Below are 19,899 nucleotides of genomic sequence, written 5' to 3' on the forward strand. Positions count from 1 at the left end.
TTGATGACAAGGGACAATTGATCAGTGCCAGTCCTGAGCATAGAGGCTTGTGCTAGATGTTGGGTGACCGTACTTGGCACTAGATGACCAACTCAGGAGGTCCAGGTGCCCTGTGTCTGCTTAGCTTTGGGACAGAAATGTCAACTAAGAACCAGTTCTTATACCAACAGGAGCAGCTGGAAAGCCAATGAGCACTGGTCAGAATGGTAATGCCAGCCACCCTGACATATAAGGATGGGCGTGGCCTGAACACACACACACACACACACACACACACCAGAATAGTTCAGACAGGCACAGAGAACAGCACATTGAGAACAGCCCAGTCCCACTCAGGGCAGCCTGGGGGGTCACACCAGTAGGACTTACTGCTCATCAGTGAAGCCAGTCAGATTGCGCCAGTACATGGGGAAATCCTGGAACTGGAAGGTGTAGACAGCGATCAGCACCAGCATGGTATATGCTACCACCAGCCACCAGAACACCTTTAGCAGCTTGCGCCATAGGCTGTAGTAGACCTGTAGGGGTGAGGACACATCATCAGGATGGTAGAAGCCCCACCCCAGAGACAGTGCAAGCATATGGTCCTCAAGGTGGGGGGGCAGGTAGAGAGGGGTGGTAAGCTCCAACTTTCTGGGGCTACAGACTGACAGATGAACCAGAACCACCAGATCCTGGCAGCCCAGTGCCAGAAGGGCATGTAGGAGATGGGGCCACCCTGCTCTGACTCTTACTCCTACCATATTTGTGAAAACCAGCTCTGTCCACACTGGCCAGATCCTGAGATCCTGAGAGAAAATTCCCTCTTCTTGGCTTCTTTATTTCCTTTCTGGGTGGTTTCCCAGAGATTCTGTCTGCAATGGGGGAGTGGAAGCTCCCCGGGGGGCACAAGGAATCAGATACAGAGCCCTAGCCAATGGGTGAATTTGCCTGCCTACTGAAGGGCAGAAGAGGGCTGGGACCCAGGAACCTGGTAGTGAGTGAGGCACAGCAGGCCAAGGTGGGGAAGACAAAAGTGGGGTCATTGCCCCCCTTGGTCATAGTACCTGGAAGAGGGTGAGACAGAGCAGGAAGAGGAACATGTAGACAATTTTGTAGACCACGAGGCGCCCAGCAAAGCTGACTACGATGAACATGCCTGCACAGACGTAGATCCAGTACTTGGCATAAAAATCTGTCACCAACTCCCCCAACTTCTTGAGTAACAGCCGAGTCCGTGTGTGCTCTCCTGGGAAGGGGCAGGACAAAAATGAAGCTGGTAGGCCAAAAGAGATGACCAAGGAAGTGCTGCTCACTCAAGCAGGACAAGGATTCCTTCTCCTTCACAAACTTCCCATCCATTCACTGATTATCAACAAGCATTTATAATGTGCCCACCCTATGCCAGGCACTGAGGAAACAGAAATGAAATAACCCCTGCCCTTGTGGCATCTTCCTCACAGGGTTAACAATCAAATGAGATAATATTTGTAAAGTGCTTACCACAGTGCCTGGGGGCAGCCAGGTGGGCATACAGCACTAGGCTGGGAATCAGGAAGACTCAGCTTCATGAATTCAAATCTGACCTCAGACACATACCAGCTGTGTGACCCTTGGCAAATCACTTAACCCTGTTTGCCTCAGTTTCCTCATCTGTACAATGAGCTGGAGAAGGAAATGGCAAAACACTCCAAAGTCTTTGTCAAGAAAACCCCAAATAGGGTCATGAAGAGTCAGACATGACTGAAACAACTGAACAACAATAAAATAGCACAGTGCCTGACACATAGTAGTTCCTTAATAAATGCTTGTTGCTTTCCCTCCCCCATCATGGTGCCAACATTCTAACAGGAGACAACATTGTAACCAGATAAACACAAATTATCTACCAAGTAAATCAAAGTATACATTAGCAACTGGGGGTGGTATCAGAAAAAGGCCCCCTTCAAAGTGTGGGTGATCCTTGATTTGAGCCTTGAGTAGTTGATGAGACTTGGCACCTGACTGAATATAAAGGGAAAGCAGAAGGCGGAGTCAAGAAAGAGCCTGGATGACTTGAAGGATGCCATTGGTTTAAACAGAAACAAGAACACCAGGAAAAGGGCAGGGTTTGGTGAGAAAGAGAATTTTGGACATCTTGAGTTTGAGAAGCATGTAAGATATTCAGTGTCCAACAGGTGTCCAACAGGCAACTGGTGATGGGGAAAAAGAGCTCAGACTAGGACTAATCTGGGAATCACCTACATATAGATGATAGGTGAACCCACAGGAACTGTTGAGATTATTTGGGGTGTCATACTAACTCCCTTCCCCATGCCATCCTACTTTTAACTACATTCCTGGGCTCCTCCCATTTCCCCCTTCCCCTAGAGCCTCAGGTGGTGTCTGGATGCCGAATCTCATCACTATGCCCTCTGGATATGGAGCTGTTACCCAAAAGTCCATATGGTCTATGCCCTCTGGATATGGAGCTGGTACCCAAAAGTCCATATGGTCTATGCCCTCAAGATACTCACGGGTTTGATTCTATCTGGTCTGGTAACTGGTCTCATAATAACAGTGATGATGATATAATTCCTTATAGTTGTACAGGGCTTTACTAGCTGTCCCCTGTACATAACATCATGCCTCCCACCTTCCTGCCTTTGTACAACCTCTGATCTCCAGTGCCTGGACTGAATCCCTTCCTCACTTTCACCCCTTAGGGACCCCAGCTTTCAAAGCACTGCTTGGGTGCAAGCTCCTATATAAGACCTTTCCCGTTCTGCTCCCCACCCCCAGTCCTGAGTATTCTTTTTCTTGAAATTACTTGTATTAATAATCTTCCTATTTACTCATCTCTGTACATACATCACTTCTGTAGAATATAGGCTCCCAACTGGCTGGGACTATTTCGGTTTTGTCTTTGTTGCCTATCCTCAGCACCAGGGACAGTGCCTAGCACAAAGTAGGCGCTTAAGTAGTCTGTTAAATTCCAGAGTTAAATTTTATGTGGAATCTAACTCTATTAGCCCCTCAACATCCCTGGGAGGGAGGTAGGACAAGAATTTTTAAAGATAAGGAAATTGACCCTCCCAGAGGTTGTGAATTGCCCAAGCCTCCTCCTGGTCAGCCGTTGTTAAAATGTTCCTGCCTCCCAGAGCCAAACCCATCCCTGTGTTGACATAGGATCCTAAATCTAGTACTGGAAGGGACCTCAGAGGCTATCAGTCCAACCTCCTTATTTTACACATGAGGAAACTGAGACCCAAGGAGGCAAATTCACTTGCCTGAGGTCACACAGTTACTAAGTGTCAGGGGTGGGATTTGAACCTGGGTCCTGTGTCCAGAGCCAGTGCTCTTTCTACTGTTCCCCACTGGCTCATATCTACACTCCTTTATCCAGACCTCCTGCATGAGCATTTATGGAAGAGTTGCAACCCAGCTCTGGAAGAGAGCAGAGCTAGCCGAGCCCTTGAACCTGATTACTGGAATGGGGGTTAGAGGTCCCAGGTTTTCTAGAGCAGAAGACCCCTCACTGGGCTGTAAAATGAGGGGGCTGCATTAACTAAATGATCTCTAAGGCCAGCCCTGACATTCTGTGCTATGCTCCTCCTCTTCCTCCTCCTCTTCTTCCTCCTCTTCCTCTTCCTGTTCTTCCTCCTCCTCTTCCTCTTCCTATTCTTCCTCTTCTTCCTCTTCCTCCTCTTCCTCCTCCTCCTCCATGACAACACTTGGCAAATCCATGATCTGAGGCTACCTGGGGTCTCTGGCCTGGGAAGGGAAACTTGGTCTCTCTTTCACCCTCTTTCCCCAATCATCATTCCCCCGGACCCTTCTCCCAATCCCAGGGTATCTTGGCTGGAACTAAGTCTTCAGGGGCTGCGCCTCTTGAGCAGCCCTGCTGGAATCTGCTCTCAAGACCCCTACTCACCAAACTCACTCACGGTGACCTCCCGGAGGGTGGCTGGAGGCTGCTTCTTCTTAAGGAGCTTCTCCTTCACAAACTGGCGCAGCAGGAGCCAAAAGGTCAAAGTGCAGAGCAGCTAGGGGGCCAGGAGAAGGGGAAGGGTTAGTAGAGGAACCACTAGATCTTCTGGAGTCCTGCCATAGTTCCCACCACTGGGAACCGTCCTTCCCAGTGCCCCTTTGGCCTCAGGGCCTGAGGGCCAAGCTGGGGAGTGAGGAGAGAGCAGAGTGAGGGAAACTGGGGAAGAGGACAAGGGTGCCTCCTTCCCCCAGGGGCAAACCGTGCTCGAGGGGAATAGACTCTTTCCCTCTCCTCTCTTTCTTCTCTCCCTTTCATCCTTCTCCTCCCATTCTTCTCCTCCTCCTTTCCTCTTTCTCTTTCCTCTCTCTCCTTCCTCCTTCCCCTCCTCCCCTTCTTCTCCTCCTTTCCTCTTTCTCCTTCCTCTCTCTCCTTCCTTCCTCCCCTTCTAGCTTTCTCCTCCTTTCCTCTTTCTCTTTCCTCTCTCCTCTTCCTCCTTCCCCTCCTCCCCTTCTTCTCCTCCTTTCTTTTTTCTTTCTCGCTCCCTTCTCATCTTTCTCCTAACCCTTCCTCAGTTCCTCCCTTCTCCTCTAAAGATCAGACACAGGAACACAGAGACACACATGCACTTTTAGGGGCACACACGAAGAATTCACATGACTCATACAAGCACATAGGCCTGTACACTCAGTACACATACATTGTCCCCTCCTCATACTCTGGGCACCATGCTGACAGACACACTGACATGCCCATATATAGTGATACACCAAGCAGCCCCACCCAGAGGGATGCCCAGAGGGCAAGCACTGACCATGGCGCCTAGGTGAAGGCAGGGGTAGCGAGTGTGTTCCAACCCCAGCTGATGCAAGCTCATGAAGCCAACTTTCTTGGGGAGTTCGGGCTCCAGGTCCATGGCCCAGACGTACTGCAGACTGCACAGGACCAGTCCGTAGAGCAGGATAAAGGGGGAACACAGCATGGCAAAATGGTGACGGCTCCGGACAATCCAGATGAGGCAGGCCCACAGCAGCAGGACAAAGGTCAGCCAGCTGTGGTAGGTGATGCTCCACACCTGGAACACCAGGGAGGTCAGAGGCCAGGAGGAAATGAATGGCTGGGACTGGCAGCCGCTCCTGGGGCTAGTGAGAGGGGCAGGGGGCCTGAGGAGGAGGGGGCTACGGTTAGAAGGGTCCCATGAAGCCATCAGAAGAAAATGGATACCAGAAAAGTCAGGCAATTTGCCCGTGGTCACAGAGGAAACAACAGTTATCGGCGGAGACAGGCTTTAAACCCAGGTCCGCTGACCCCGAAGCTAAGGGACACAGCAGCAGTGACCATCTTTGTATACAGGGGATGCCGAGGTGAGGGGGAGGGTCTCTGAGGGCCCGCCCCCTTCAAGCCTTCAGGAAATGTGCCATCTTCCTTCTCTTGAGCAGCAAGGAGACTAGGGGAAAGAGTTCTAGACTGAGACACGAGAGACCTAGATTCTCATCTGGGCCTCTGCCCTCTAACATGTGCTTGTGGATTAAGAAATTTCCCCTCTCTGGGGTTTGGTCTTCTCCTCTGCAAGATGAGGAATTTGGAAAAGATAAAAAATGATTGGAAAAGATGCCCGAGGTCCCTCCCAGCTCCTACATTCTGTGTTCTAAGGGCCCTCCCAGCTCTGACATTCTCTGTTCTAAGGGCCCTCCCAGCTCTGACATTCTCTGTTCTAAGGGCTCTCCCAACTCTTACATTCTCTATTCTAAGGGCCCTCCCAGCTCTGACATTCTTTGTTCTAAGGTTCCTTCCACTTCTGACATTCTGTGTTCTAAGGTTCCTTCCAGCTCTGACATTCTCTGTTCTAAGGGCCCTCCCAGCTATGACATCCTCTGTTTTAACGTTCCTTCCAGCTCTGACATTCTCTGTTCTAAGGTCCCTTCCAGCTCTGACATTCTTTGTTCTAAGGGCCCTCCCAGCTCCTACATTCTGTGTTCTAAGGGCCCTCCCAGCCATGACATTCTCTGTTCTAAGGGCCCTCCCAGCTATTACATCCTCTGCTTTAAGGTTCCTTCCAGCTCTGACATTCTCTGTTCTAAGGTCCCTTCCAGCTCTGACATTTTGTGTTCTAAGGGCCCTCCCAGCCATGACATTAGCTGTTCTAAGGTTCCTTCCAGCTCTGACATTCTCTGTTCTAAGGGCCCTCCCAGCCATGACATTCTCTGTTCTAAGGGCCCTCCCAGCTCTGACATTCTGTGTTCTAAGGGCCCTCCCAGCCATGACATTCGCTGTTCTAAGGTTCCTTCCAGCTCTGACATTCTCTGTTCTAAGGGCCCTCCCAGCTCTGACATTCTGTGTTCTAAGGTTCCTTCCATTTCTGACATCCTGTGTTCTAAGGGCCCTCCCAGCTATGACATTCTCTGTTCTAAGGTTCCTTCCATTTCTGACATCCTCTGTTTTAAGGTTCCTTCCAGCTCTGACATTCTCTGTTCTAAGGTCTCTTCCAGCTCTGACATTCTTTGTTCTAAGGGCCCTCCCAGCCATGACATTCGCTGTTCTAAGGTCCCTCCCAGCTCTGACATTCTCTGTTCTAAGGGCCCTCCCAGCTCTGACATTCTCTGTTCTAAGGTTCTTTCCATTTCTGACATTCTGTGTTCTAAGGTTCCTTCCAGCTCTGACATTCTCTGTTCTAAAGGCCCTCCCAGCTCTGACATTCTGTGTTCTAAGGGCCCTCCCAGCTCTGACATTCTGTGTTCTAAGGGCCCTCCCAGCTATGACATTCTCTGTTCTAAGGTTCCTTCCAGCTCTGACATCCTCTGTTTTAAGGTTCCTCCCAGCTCTGACATTCTGTGTTCTAAGGTTCCTTCCATTTCTGACATTCTCTGTTCTAAGGTTCCTTCCAGCTCTGACATTCTCTGTTCTAAGGGCCCTCCCAGCTCTGACATTCTGTGTTCTAAGGTTCCTTCCATTTCTGACATTCTGTGTTCTAAGGTTCCTTCCAGCTCTGACATGCCATGTTCTGTGGTCTTTTCCAGCTCATTAATTCTAAATCCCTAGGTTCCTCCCAGCCATGACATTTTATGATGTGATGGTATTAGCAGTTGTCTCAAGGGCCATGGGCAGAGCAGCCCCATCTGGCACCATCCCTTCTGGCCTCCCCCCTCACCTCCTTACCATCATGGCAATGAGAGCACACACATAGCTCTGGTTCATGATGACGTGACCAAGGGCATACAGGGGTGAGGTCTCCCTGGGCTGAGCTCGATTACTTCCTAAAAAGGGATGAGGATTGAGGGGGGCCAAGTCAGTCCTCCCATGCTATCCACTTCTTCCCTTTCCCCCCTCCCTTCATGACCTCAGCCCCCACCCTCTATCTACGCCAGTGCCTGGAAGGAATCAGAGCCAACACACAAAGCCTAGTAAGAAAGAGAGACCCAATGAACCAAGTATCCCCCAATTTGAGCCAAGGTAAGGCACTTCTTTCTGTCCTCCTTGGAACTATGTTCTCACAGTTGGACAAAAGCTACAGATTACTTTGCCTTGGAAATAGAGTTTCTGAGGAAAAGCTGGGAAATAAAGAGGCGGAGGAGGGGGCCAGGGCAGAAGGAAGGAAAGAAGGAAGGGAGGGAGGGAAGAAGGAAGGAAGGAAGCAAGGAAGGAAAGAAGGAAAAAAGGGAAGGAATGAAGGAAACAAGCATTTATTAAATTCCTACTATGTGCCACACACTGTGCTAAGCGATATTACAAATATTTTCTCATTTGTTCCTTACAACTCTGTAAGTAAACTATCCCCATTTTACAGATGAGGAAACTGAGGCAGACGGTGGTCAAGTGACTTGGCTAGAGCCACACAACTCTTAGTGTCCAAGGCTGGATTCGAATTCAGGTCTTCCTAACTCTAGGTCCAGTGCTCTATCCACTGAACCATCTACCTCCAGGGAGTAGGGAAGCAGAGAAAGAGAAGAGTGAGAAAGGAAGTGATCAGGGTTGGGGGGGTGGGGAAGAAAGGAAGGAAAGAGAAGGCAGGGGAGGAGAGGGAGGTTAGGTCAGGGAGAGAGGAAGCATCTGGGAAGGAGAAGGGGAAGAGGAAGAGATGGAAGAGGAGGGAACAACTACCCAATAGAACCGCCCATCAGAAGGGGAGACAGAGACCCCAAAATAAGATAAACAGGAAGGATGAGTGGTTTCTCCCCTAGAACAAACCTTCTTTCTCTTACTATCTCAGTGGGTGGCTTAATGAAGTAAAGAACAGCCCACTCCCAGCACTTCCCGGTCCCTTCTGGCCAGCACCCAGCCCTGGCCGCAGGAGGCCCTGGGGCCCCATCCCCGCTGCAGTCAGGAGACACACGCAGGGGGAGGGCATGGGAGCTGGTGACCCGGAGCATGGGATGGGTCAAGCCGAGTTCAAGTTGGAGTCTGCTTGGAGCCTGGCAGGGAGCCAGGCCTGAGGGAGGAGGCTGAATACTCAAAGAAACTTCAGAGATGGGTCCCTGGGGGTCAGCGGAAGCTTCCCTCCATTGGCAGTAGCCTCCACACTCCCAGAATGGTATCTCACCTGCAGGTCAGGGGCTCCCTGGGGGCTTCTAGATATGGGAAGGCATGGAGGGAGACGATGGCCAACACCAGGCAGTGGAGGACTAAGGCTTTGGAGTCAGGGAACATGGGTTCAAATTCTGACTCTGCTTCTTCCGACCTGGGAGACTTTGAGGAAGTCATTTTCTTCCTCTGGGACTCAGTTTTCTAATCTGTAAAATTGGGGACTAAGTTCTCTTCTAGCTATAAGGATCAGATGTCTGGAAAGGAAGGGGAATAAGAAATGTTGGGAGTAAGGATGAAAAACCAGCATTTTAAGGTTGGCAAAGCACTGAGCATGGACTTTCTCACATAATCCTCACAACTCTGGGAGGCAGGTGCCACCAGTATCTCCATTTTACAGATGAGGAAAACTGAGGCAGACAGAGAATCACTGGGCTGACCCCAGCATCCAGTGCTCCCCCTTCAACATTGACCACGATTCAGGTTACACTTGCATCAGCATGATTTGACCACCAGGGGGCAGTCCTCCTCAACCTGCTCTCCCAGCAAAGGTGCCAAGTTGGGGCGAATTTATTTATTTTGAAACGAGATGGCTTTCACAAGGGAAGGACTAGGTTTCAAACAGGACAGAGCAGACAGCAGCCTTGTATGGTGATCAGGAGAGGGTCTGCAGAAGGCCCTCCTGCCCACCAAATACCTCCACAATTTCCCTCTTGACATCTCAAATCTTCCTCCTAGGGACCACCAGTGCTTTGCATAGACCAGGTGCTTAATAAAATTCATCCCAAGCTGGGCTTAAGGGCAGCTTCCCCTCAGAATAGGAGACCAATTCAGCTTGGGTAAAAGGATAGGGGGAGAAAGCCTAGTTTAATAAGAAAAACCCTGGATGCAGAGGAAAAGATTCTGACTGACCTAGGTGACCTGATGCTGAGCGAGGGGAGCAGAAGCAGGAGAACATTATACACGATTACAGACATGCGGTATCTCTGATGACTAACTCTGATAGACTTGGCTCTTCCCAGCGATACAAGCTTCAAAGACAGCTCCAAAAGACTCATGATGGAGAGAGCTACCCACATCCGGAGAAAGAATTATGGAGTCTGAATGCAGATTGAGGCACATTGTTTGCTCTCTTTTTCTTTCTCCTTTTTTGGTTTTGTTTCATCTTTCTCATGATTCATTCCATTGGTCATGATTCTTCTTTACAACTTGACTATTGTGTAAATAAATTTAATGAGAAGGTATATGTAGAACCTATATTGGATTACATATTGTCTTGGAGGGGAGAGGGAGAAAATTTGGAACCCAAAAACTTGAGGAATTGAATGTTGTAAATTAAAAATGAAAAAGAAATTAAAAAAAGAAAAGATTCTGCCTGTGACTCAGACTTCCTGACTTCCCCGTCTGGGCTTTAATTTTCTTATCTATAACAAGAAGAGGGAACGTTTTTAAAAAAATAAAGTGAAAAGTTTTAAATAACTTTTTAAAACAAAATGAAATATATGAAGGGGAATGATGATTTCTAAGCTCCCTTCCAACCATAATTCCAGAGATCCTACAATGGGAATCATCTTTCCTGAGTCATGGAAGCCTCATGGAATCCAGCCATGGAAACCTCCAATCCTTATGGACCAGACGGAGAGATACGTGCCAGATGACGATATAGGTAGGTGGATGAATGAGCAGGTCCAAAGTAGAGTCATTAATGGCTCATGTCAATATGGCAGGAGGTCTTTAGTGAAGTGTCCTAGGGATCAATTCTTAGCCCTGCACTGGTTCAGATTTTTATCAATGACTTAAATGAAGACATAGATGACATATTTCTAAAGTGAAGATGACTCAAAGCTGGGAAGGATATCTACTATGTGTAAGGATGAGGGGCCAAAGAGATTTCAACAGGCCAGCACTCATTAGATGAAATTTAGATGGAAAGTCTTACGCTCAGGTTCAAAAAAAAAAAACAAAAAACAAAACAACTTCCCAAGGACAAGATGAAGAAGCTGTGCCTAGGCAACAGTTGAGAGGAGAAAGATCTGGGGGTTTTAGTGGACTGCAAGTTCAGTATGAGTCAGCAGATACAGGAACCAAAGAAGCAAACGTCGATCTTTGACAGCTTTCAGAACGCATCTGGGGGGCTGTGTTCAGTCCTAGACATCACCTCATAGGAGAGAGACTGCATCTACAAGGACCTTTGGAGGATCTTTGCCAAATCCTCTACTCAGGAAAGGTTCTGATTCCTGCCGAGGATCTCAGGATTTAGAACAGGAAGAGGACTCGGGATGATGAAGGAAATGATTGAAGGAAGAGGGGATATTTAGTCTGGAGGAGACAAGTCTTCGGGGAAACATGATCACCACCTTTCAGGATTTCAAGGGTTGTCACCTGGACGAAGGATTAGCTTTTCTCTGCTTAGCCCAAAAGGGCAGAACTGGGGGCAAAAGGGCAAGTTGCAAGGAGGCAGATTTAGCTCAGCTAAGAATCTGGGCCACCCAAAAGGCAAACTGGCTGCTCCGGGAGGTAGTGACCTCCCTGTCACCGGAGGTCTTCCGATTGGAGGCTGGATGATCCCCTGGACATGGGCAGTCTCAAGCATAGATAGAACCAGAGGGACCCTGAGGTCCCTTTGCTTCTGCTGGGATCTCTGACAGTGGATGTGGATGGAGGGAGGGGGTAGGTAGGCCCTGGAAGCATTGGGAGGAGAGCAGAAATAGGGACAAACTGGCTTTGCCAGTTTTGCCAGCATGGACCGGCCTGCCTGATGAAGATGGAGCTGTCGCTAGGACAAGGGGGTGACCACCCTGACCCACCCCACCCCCATCAGCTAGGCTAGAAACGGGGTCTCAACTTTCACCCCAATAAGACTCCGAAGCATGGCTGAGTGATGGTTCTTGGGTTAGAAAACTGGACTGAGCAGGGTCACCAGGTGTGGCTTGGCAGTGACAGGGAGAGCCGAGGACCTGAGCCTTCCACCATTGTTCCCGACCTGGTCCTTCAGGCTCTTACCCGGGCGATGCTGGGTCGGAGTCTGGCTGTTCAAGACGTGTACAGTGCAGTTTTCTGTGGAACTGGTGGGACTCTCTGGCAGCATATTCTGGAGAATTAATTAATCATAATACTCATCACTAGCATTTCTAGAACACCTACTATGTGCCAGGCACTGTATTAAATGTTTTACTAGTTTGATCCTCACAACAACCCTGGGAGGTAGATGCTATTATTACAACCCCCCCCCCCATTTTACAGATGAGGAAACTGAGGCTTGAGTGCCCAACGTCACACAGCTGGTATCTGAGGCTAGATTTGAACTCAGGTCTTCCTGACTCTAGGCCAGACACGATGCTGCCTCTAAAAGGGAGAAGCCCTCATCCCCTAGGGATAGGGATTGAGCTGGTGGGAGCACAGGGAAGGGGGAGATATATGTGAGAGTGGGGGGACCCTAAGGAAAGGAGGAAACAATAGGGAAATAGATGACTTGGATCTCAGTTATTATAGGCCCCGCCCCTCCTCCCACTGCCAATCTGATCATCCCAGGACCCTAGAGTCCCCAGAGAATCAAGATCAATGAGGTGAAAAGGCTGGCCTCCTGCCTCCTCCCTGGCTGCCTCTCTCTAGAGCAAAAGTACTTAACCTCTTGGATGGCCTGGACCCCCGCCCCCAGCAATGGGGTGAAACCTGGCGACCTCCGCTCGGAATCATGGTTTTCAATAATTGAAGAAAATGCTTGGTTTTTGTTAGAAGTTAAGAAAGAAAATTTTTTTTTCCCTTCTCCAAGTTCAGAGATTCCCTGAAATCTACCCGTGGAATAAGGGATCTGAGAATGGATCTCCAGGGTCTGCAGGGACCAGGTGATCACCTGCGCTAGAGCCAACACCAACCAGTCCCCGTCTCTGACCCCTGCTGGCTGGCCTGAGTCAGGCCTTCAGCGCTCCCTGGGGAACCCGCCGCCCAAGAGAGAGCCAGAACGACGGCGGCTTCTCACCTTGGTTTCCTCCGCAGCTCGGCCCTGCCCCTTGGGTGCCTGGCCCACCTCCATCAGCTCCACTTCTTGGTCTCCCTCGGCATCCTCTTTCTGATTAATGAAAGGCAGGAAATAACAAAAACTCATTTCTGCGGCACCTTTAAGTTTCACAAAACGTCTCTCCCCCGAGAACCCTATGAGGGTTATTTCTGCGCCCCTTCCACAGATGAGGAAACAGGCTCTAAGAGGCTAATTGGCTGTCCCAGGACCGCACAGCTCATCAGCGTATGAGCTGGGACCACAACTCCAAGACCACTGTGCTCCTTCCAGGGGCCATCCGCTCCTGGCATCTCTCTCCCTTTCCCAGGAGAGCCGGAGGCCTCACTGTCACCAGCGTCCTAGGCTCAGCCCAGGTTCCTCACCTGGTCGGAGGGGTCCAGCCTCCTCAGCGTGAGCAGCAAGGCCACAGTATAGTAGAGCAGCAGCAGGACGCCCGGATTCACGTAGACAGGCCAGTCGTGGCTGGTGTTGAGGACGAGGGCATTGGGGTTGGTGCAGTTGAGGGGGCCGATGATATCCTTGAGACCAAAAACCCTGGGGAGGAGAAGCAGGAGAATCCCCTATGTCCTGAGCACAGGGAGCCTCAGGACTCAGGGTGGGAGAGAGAGGGGGGCTCCAGGGGAGGGAGCAGAGACAGGGCTTGAGGAGATGGAGGCTGGGGAGGGGAAACAGGAGGTCAGGGGGAGAGGAGATGGGGCAAAAGGGAGGGGAGATGGGAGCTCACAGGAGGGGAAGGTAGGCCAAAGGAGGAGGGGAGATGGGAGCTCAGGGGGAAGGGAGCTCAGGGGGAGGGCAGGTGGGGCTCAGGGCTGGGGGAGGACAGAAGTTTCTAGTCAAGTGACGGATGAAGGCTGGGGAGACAGGGTGGAGATAGGGATTGGGTGGGGGAGAATACAGGAGCTTGTGGCTGGTGGGGAAAGATGAGCTCCCCGGGGGAAGGTGAAGGAGAGCTCAAGACCAGGGGCTTATAGAGGCTCAAGACTGGGGAACAATTGAGAGGTGGGGATAGGGATATGTGGATGGAGAACAATAAAATAATAACCAGCATCTATATGGTGCTTTGAGGTTTGCAAAGAGCTTCACAAATACCTCATTTTATCCTTAACACAGTCCTGGGAGGTAGGTGCTAGTATTATACGCATTTTACAGGTGAGGAAACTGAAGCCCAGAGAGGCTGTGACTTGCCCAGGGTCACCCAGGTCTGCGTGAGGGCAGATTTGAAACCAGATCTTCCTGACTCTGGGTCTAGGGCCCCACTTTTGCACCCGCTAGCTACGTGACCTAGTCTGAGAACTCAGGACTAGGACGGGAGATTGAAACTGAGGAGGAAGCTCTTGGAGAGCCAGGGATGGAAACTTGGATGAAGACAGGAGTTCAGGGGCTGAGGAGGCTTAGGGCTTGGTACTAAGGTCAGGGTGTGCGGGGAGTGGAGGAGGTCTCATGACTGGGAGGAAAGATTCTCATGGTCCTTTCTAGACATCTGCACCCCTTTCCAACACTTAATCCCACATTTTAGATTTCATACAATAAATCTCTGATCACAAGACTGTGGGGGTGACTCATACAGGATGAGGGGCCTGAGGAGCTGAGGGGAGGGGAGTGGGGGGGGGGAAGGAGGGCAGGAGGGGCCCTCAGCCTCCTTCTAAGGCCCATTCCAAGCAGACTGGGCTTCACGATCAGTCATTCCACAGAGTTAGGTCCCTCCACATCCTCACCTCAGCTCCATCCTGGCCAATTCCCACAGACCCTCAGATCCAGCTGGCAGCCCCTCTCCTCCCATTTCCCCCTATCATCTGTTCCCAAGCTCCCTGCAGAGATAATCGGTGTGGAATGTCTCATCAGCTGTCAGACACAATGAGTTCTGTTCAACACGTTCCCATCCCCACCCCCCAGTTTGTTATAAGGGAAGCCTCAATGAGAACGGGCTTTGAGATGGATAATGGGAATATTTGAGGGTGACTGTACAGTTAAAACAAGGCATCACTAAAATGCATTTCAATCCAAGTTCTTTGTAGAGCATGAAGTCCAGCTTGGCTAGCCTCAGTCCCAGGATCCTGGACAGCTGGGATGAGGCAGTGGTTGGACCCAGACTTGGCATCTCCCAGGCCTAGCTGCTGAGCTACTTGGAAGCCTGGCCACAGATGGGTTGGGTGTCTGGCCTTACCTGGCCCAGATTCCAGCAGGTGGGAGCAGTGTCTGAATAAAGGACGTCTGATAGCAGTAGAGGCAGAGGAGGTGGCCACCGGAGAAGCAGCCGACCATCACGCAGAGGGCATTGAAGCCCAGGTGGCTGATGGGAAAGTGGCAGGCCCACCAGGTGCAGAGACCCAGGAACAGCAAATAGTAGGTGCTGGAGAAGGCAGAGGGCAGAGTGATGCCTGCAGAAAGACAAGAGACCCCCCAAGCCTGAACTTGCTTCTGCTGGAGGAAGATAGGCAAGCATGGGTGACATCTCGTGGGCATCCTGTTCCTTGGGGTTGGGAAAGGGACTGAAGGACACAGTCCTTAAAAGCCACTTGCTACTGAGCTGATGGCCAGGTGGGGAACGTACTGCCCTAGGCACAGCTCAAGCCAGGGCCTCGGGGTCAGTGCCTGGGGGGCGGTACCTGCCAGGGCCAGCAACACAATGGCCAGGGTGTTTCCCATCGCTTTCAACAGCCAGTGGACGGTGACCCTGATCTTCACAGCCAGGCGAGAAGCCCGATTGGAGGCCTCTTCTCCGGTTCCTTGTGACCATCCTTGATGGTTGGCATTGGTCTCACTCTCATCACTGTCCTGAATTCAAGAAAGAGAGGGAGGAAGGAAAGGAGGAAGGGAAGGAATGAAGGAGGGAGGGAGAGAGGGAAGGAGGAAGGGAGAGGGGGAAGGAGAACAGAAAGGAAGGAGGAAGGGAGGGAAGGAGAGAGGAAAGAAGAGAGGGAGAGAGGGAGAGAAGGAAGGAGGGAGAGAGGGAGAGGAGGGAAGGAGGGAGAGAGTGAGGGAGGGAGAGAAGGAAGAAGGGAGGGAGAGAGGCAAGAAAGAAGGAAAGAAGGGAATGAGGGAGGGAGGAAAGGAGGGAAGAAGAAAGGGAAGGAGGGACAAAGGGAGGGAGGGAGAAAGAGAGGGAAGGGGGAGGGAGAAAAGGAGGGAAAGAGAGAGGGAAGGAGGGAGGGAGGTCATTAGATAATTGAATTAGGGCAGGAAAAAACCTTGGAGATCATCAAGCTCGGCTTGACCATCAGTTTTACAGATGAAGCCAGGGAGAGGAAGCAACAGAGAGATAGCAGAAGAGTGAGAATTCAACCCCAGGCCCTCTGATTTCAAAGCTTGGCCTCTTCCCACCATGTCACCCTAGATGGGCCCAAGCTCCCTGAATTCCCACGTCCCTGCCAAGGGGCTCGGGCTCCCCTTCCTACACAGGATTCTCCCCCCACCTGCAGCTACTTGCTCAGGACTGGCAGCTGGGGAGGTGGGGAGGTGCAGAGAGGCTGATGGGAGGCATCCCAGGGAGTGCTACTAATCTTAAATCACTCAGTTCTTCCCAAAATAACAAACCCAAATGCCACCTGCTCTCTCTTCCATTCTGTGGGTGAGACACCCTGAGGTTTCCCCAGCAGGAGCTACCTTTCCTGTCCTGCAGGGCCAGGCAGCTGAGTTGTTTGTGAAAGTGATGGATAAGAGACACTCGTTTTTCTTAGCCCTGTCTTGTGGGCTTCTAAAGCAGAGACACTTTCCCCTTGGCTTTGGAGAAAATATGCTATTGGGGGGAAACATGTGCTCCATACTAAGGCGAGTCATGGGGGCCGAACTTTACTCTATCTTGGCACCCTGGAGTCTTGGGCAATCTGACCCATGTCAGATGTTCATTACAAGCATTTAAAATTTTTCAATTTTTTTCAATTATCAAGCATTAATTTTTTTTCTCTCTCTCCCATTCATCCACCTCCCCTCTCCCTTTGGGGAAAAAGAAAAAAGAAAAACCAAAGTCTTGTAACAAACATGCCGAGTCAAACACAACCAAATCCTATACTGGCCATGTTCAGAAATGGGTATTGCTCAGCATCTTGAATCCGTCACCTCTTCTTCAGGAGATGGACAATATACAGTTATACCTTCCACATTGAGGGGGTTAGAGGCACGGCATCCCTGCAATCTGGAAAAATCTGTGTAAAATTTTTTGGCCCTCCCTTCACACCAGAGAAGAAGTCTGAATTTTTTTCTTTTTTTTTCTGGAGTGTTGACAGTACCTTATCGCAAAATTTGGGTTAAGTGTTTCATCGTAAGTTATATTATACAATACCATACATATATTTTATGCATTTCTGAGTTTCTTAACCTTTTCTATATCATCTGCTGGCCTTTGTGTGTCATCTGCGGCTTCCACAAAACTCCCCCAAAATTCCCATCTAATTTCTTATGCCGACCCGTGACATATCGAAAATGTGATGGGGAAACTCGCAATATGGAAGAGATAACTGTATTTCATCGGTTCTCGGGAATTATAGTAGGTTGTTGCATTGCTGGACTCCAACCCAGTGAGAGACACACACAGAGGAACAGATCAGGAATGCTCTCTCCAGAGAACAGGGTCAATCAACGCAATGAGAAAAGAGTTTCGCCCGACAGGCATTCTGATACACTGCGGATGGAGCTGTGATTTGGTCCAGCCATGCTGGAAAACAATTTGAAACTGTATTGGAAAAGTGACTCTGCCATCAATCTCTTTGACCCATTATCCCAGTACAGGCCACTGACAGCCCACAGAGGTTAAAAACCAGGACAGGTCCCACGTACATCAAAATAATGCGCCGGCAAGAAACAAGAAACAAAGTAGGGCAATCAGCCATGTGGGAAAGGTTGGACAAAATGCACCATGAACATAATGAAATACTATTGTGTCTTAAGAAATGATGTCTATCAAGAATTCCCAGAAATTAGAATATTTATACGGGCTTAGGTCTAGGGCCGGGAGGGACTTACTTCAGATGTCATCTATTCCATCATCCTTTTTTAGAAAGAAGGCAATAGGAGCCCACTGAGGTTCAAAGACTTGCCTAAGGTCTCACAAGTAGTAAGCTTCAGGGGTGGGACTTAAACCCTGGCTCTGACTAAAGCCACTATATCATATTGGGCTATTCAACTGACTTGTTTGTTGCTTGGTCATTTCAGTCATGTTTGGCTCTTCATGACCCCATTTGGTGCATTTTGTCCAAGCCCCGCACTCTGTGCACTGTGGCGCTGTCTATTCAAGCCACTTAGAATTTTGCATGGAGAGTCAAGAATGGAATGAACACAACCACAAAGAAAAGACATCCGAATTGATCAACTCTATGATCCATCCTAGGAAGGTGGGGGACCACAGGAGCCAACTGAGGCTTACATCATCAGGTGTCAGCATCACCAGCATTTATAGAGAGCCGTAAGTGTTGCGAAGCTCTTTACATAGGTTTCAATCTCATTTGACACATGATCAATATGTCAGTCTGATGTGCTTAACTGCACTCTGTTACAGTCGAGGGTTCTATCTGCATCAGTCAAACAGTACTGTGGATACAGCTCCAGCCTGGAGTCAGAAAGATCTGAGTTCAAATCCCGCCTCAGACACTTACTAGCTCTGTGACCCTGGGCAAGTCTGCCTCATTTTCCCTATCTTTAATAACAATAGTAGCCATCTCCCAGACATGTTGTGAGGATCAAACAAGATAATCTATGTAAACTGTTATGTAAAAGCTGGCCAATGGGGAGGCAGAGGGGTTGAGATACATAATCTGCAAATGACAGCGATGTTCTAGGTTGGTTTTTTTTTTAAGCTTCAATAAGAGTTTCCCCCTGTAGAGGAGAGGACCCATGACTTATGATGAGTGGGGCAGAAAGTTTAAAAGGTCCTGAGTCCTCTTTGATTCACTAAGACCTATATGTTAAGGGATGGGACTTAGAACACAAGAAGAGACTTTTTAAAACCGCGGGCTTTCTGAGGCTGAGATCGTTGAGGTCGGCATGCTTGTGAGTGGAAGGGCTTTATGTTAATAGGGGAACATGGGCTCGATCACTAAACCCCACAATATTAGAACCAGGGAGCCCCCACCAAAGGTGGAAGGAAATCATTCTCAAAAAGAAAAAAGGTCTATTTCACCTAAAAAGTAAATTTCTGAAAGTCAATACTGGGAGATACAGTACACGTTGAAAAGAGGAACATGTTGGAGAAGATTTTTGAGAGACAGAGAGGAAGATTGATCACAGATTGAGAGCTGGAAGGGACCTGAGAGATTACCTAGTTCGACCCCATTATTTTAGAAATAAGGTAATTGAGGACCATCAAGGGAAAATGGCTTGACTGAGGTCTTCTGATTCCAAATCTAACCCCCTGAATTCTGCCTTGATGGATGATGCTTCTGATGTTAAATCCAGATGACCACACCAACACCTCTGACTATGCCAGGAGGCAGAGTTGGGGTGAGGAAGGACTTGGGGGAACCTTATGGGTAGTTGTGGGAAGGAGGGCACAGCTATTGTAAAGCAGGAAGCCATTCTGGGGGCTCTCAGCCTTGCCCCGTGACTGCCTAGACTGGCTGAAGGAAGAGATTCAAGAGAGAGTGTGGGGGAAACACTGGGGAAAAAGGAGCAGCAGTCACATGTGAAAATGTCTCATGCCAACATTCCCACCCACCCCCTGGCCCAAGCACTGGGAAATCCTAATGAGAGATCTGCTGTGGAATATTATGACATTTGGGGAGGGGGAGGAGGGTTGGTACAGAGTCTGTGTTTGATGGGAAAGGCAGGTGCTTGGAAAATGGGCCTGCTGACTCCAAGCTCGCCCACGGGCTGGGGCCAAGGCCAGCTTCAGCTCCCTCTCCTAATGGGCCCATCTGACATGTGGCAAAGTTTCCAGCAGGGAACTTGGGATGCTAGCTTTGCCTTACATCTGTTGAGCTCCAGCCAGCACATTCTGTTCTTGGTTCAGGTGTGGGGTGTGTGTGTGTGTGTGTGTGTACATATAGATACATATATATACATATATACATACATATAGACATATGAGAATGTATATACATGACTGAGGAAGGGGTGACAGCAATTGTTCGGACATATATGGTGTTGGGTCCACGTGGGGTTGTCTCTAAACATGTGTACCCCTTTCTGGATGCCCAAGAGCATGTGCTGGGGGCTGGACTCCCAGTCTAAGTTTCTCAAATCCTAAATCTCACTCCCTCACCTCAGTCTGGACTTTTGATAATCCTTTTCCTGTGAATAGGGTTTTATATTTTTTGTTTTTTTTAATTTCCCACTTAATAGTATTTTATTTTTCCCAATTACATGTAAAGATAGTTTTCAACATTCACTTTTATATGATTTTGAGTTTCACATTTTTTTCTCTCTCCCTCCCCCCTCCCCCCCGATGGCGAGCAATGCGATATAGACTATACATGTACAATCCTAG

At 49.5% G+C, this 19,899-nt stretch overlaps 1 protein-coding gene across 1 annotated transcript in view; it reads right to left on the minus strand.

Annotated features, from left to right (window-relative positions):
- Nucleotides 1–19,899, minus strand: part of PIEZO1 (piezo type mechanosensitive ion channel component 1) — a 175,989-nt gene that overhangs the window by 43,040 nt on the left and 113,050 nt on the right. Inside the window, exons 6-15 of the mRNA XM_036750066.1 lie at nt 15,089–15,257; nt 14,647–14,860; nt 12,845–13,016; nt 12,444–12,533; nt 11,468–11,555; nt 7,103–7,200; nt 4,761–5,021; nt 3,893–4,004; nt 1,047–1,228; nt 370–518 (exon numbers count right to left, since the gene is read on the minus strand). Coding sequence (XP_036605961.1) covers nt 370–518; nt 1,047–1,228; nt 3,893–4,004; nt 4,761–5,021; nt 7,103–7,200; nt 11,468–11,555; nt 12,444–12,533; nt 12,845–13,016; nt 14,647–14,860; nt 15,089–15,257 — 1,535 coding nt within the window. The remainder of the gene's footprint in view (nt 1–369; nt 519–1,046; nt 1,229–3,892; nt 4,005–4,760; nt 5,022–7,102; nt 7,201–11,467; nt 11,556–12,443; nt 12,534–12,844; nt 13,017–14,646; nt 14,861–15,088; nt 15,258–19,899) is intronic.

This window comes from Trichosurus vulpecula, chromosome 3 (genome assembly GCF_011100635.1).
Source record: "Trichosurus vulpecula isolate mTriVul1 chromosome 3, mTriVul1.pri, whole genome shotgun sequence".
NCBI lineage: Eukaryota > Metazoa > Chordata > Mammalia > Diprotodontia > Phalangeridae > Trichosurus > Trichosurus vulpecula.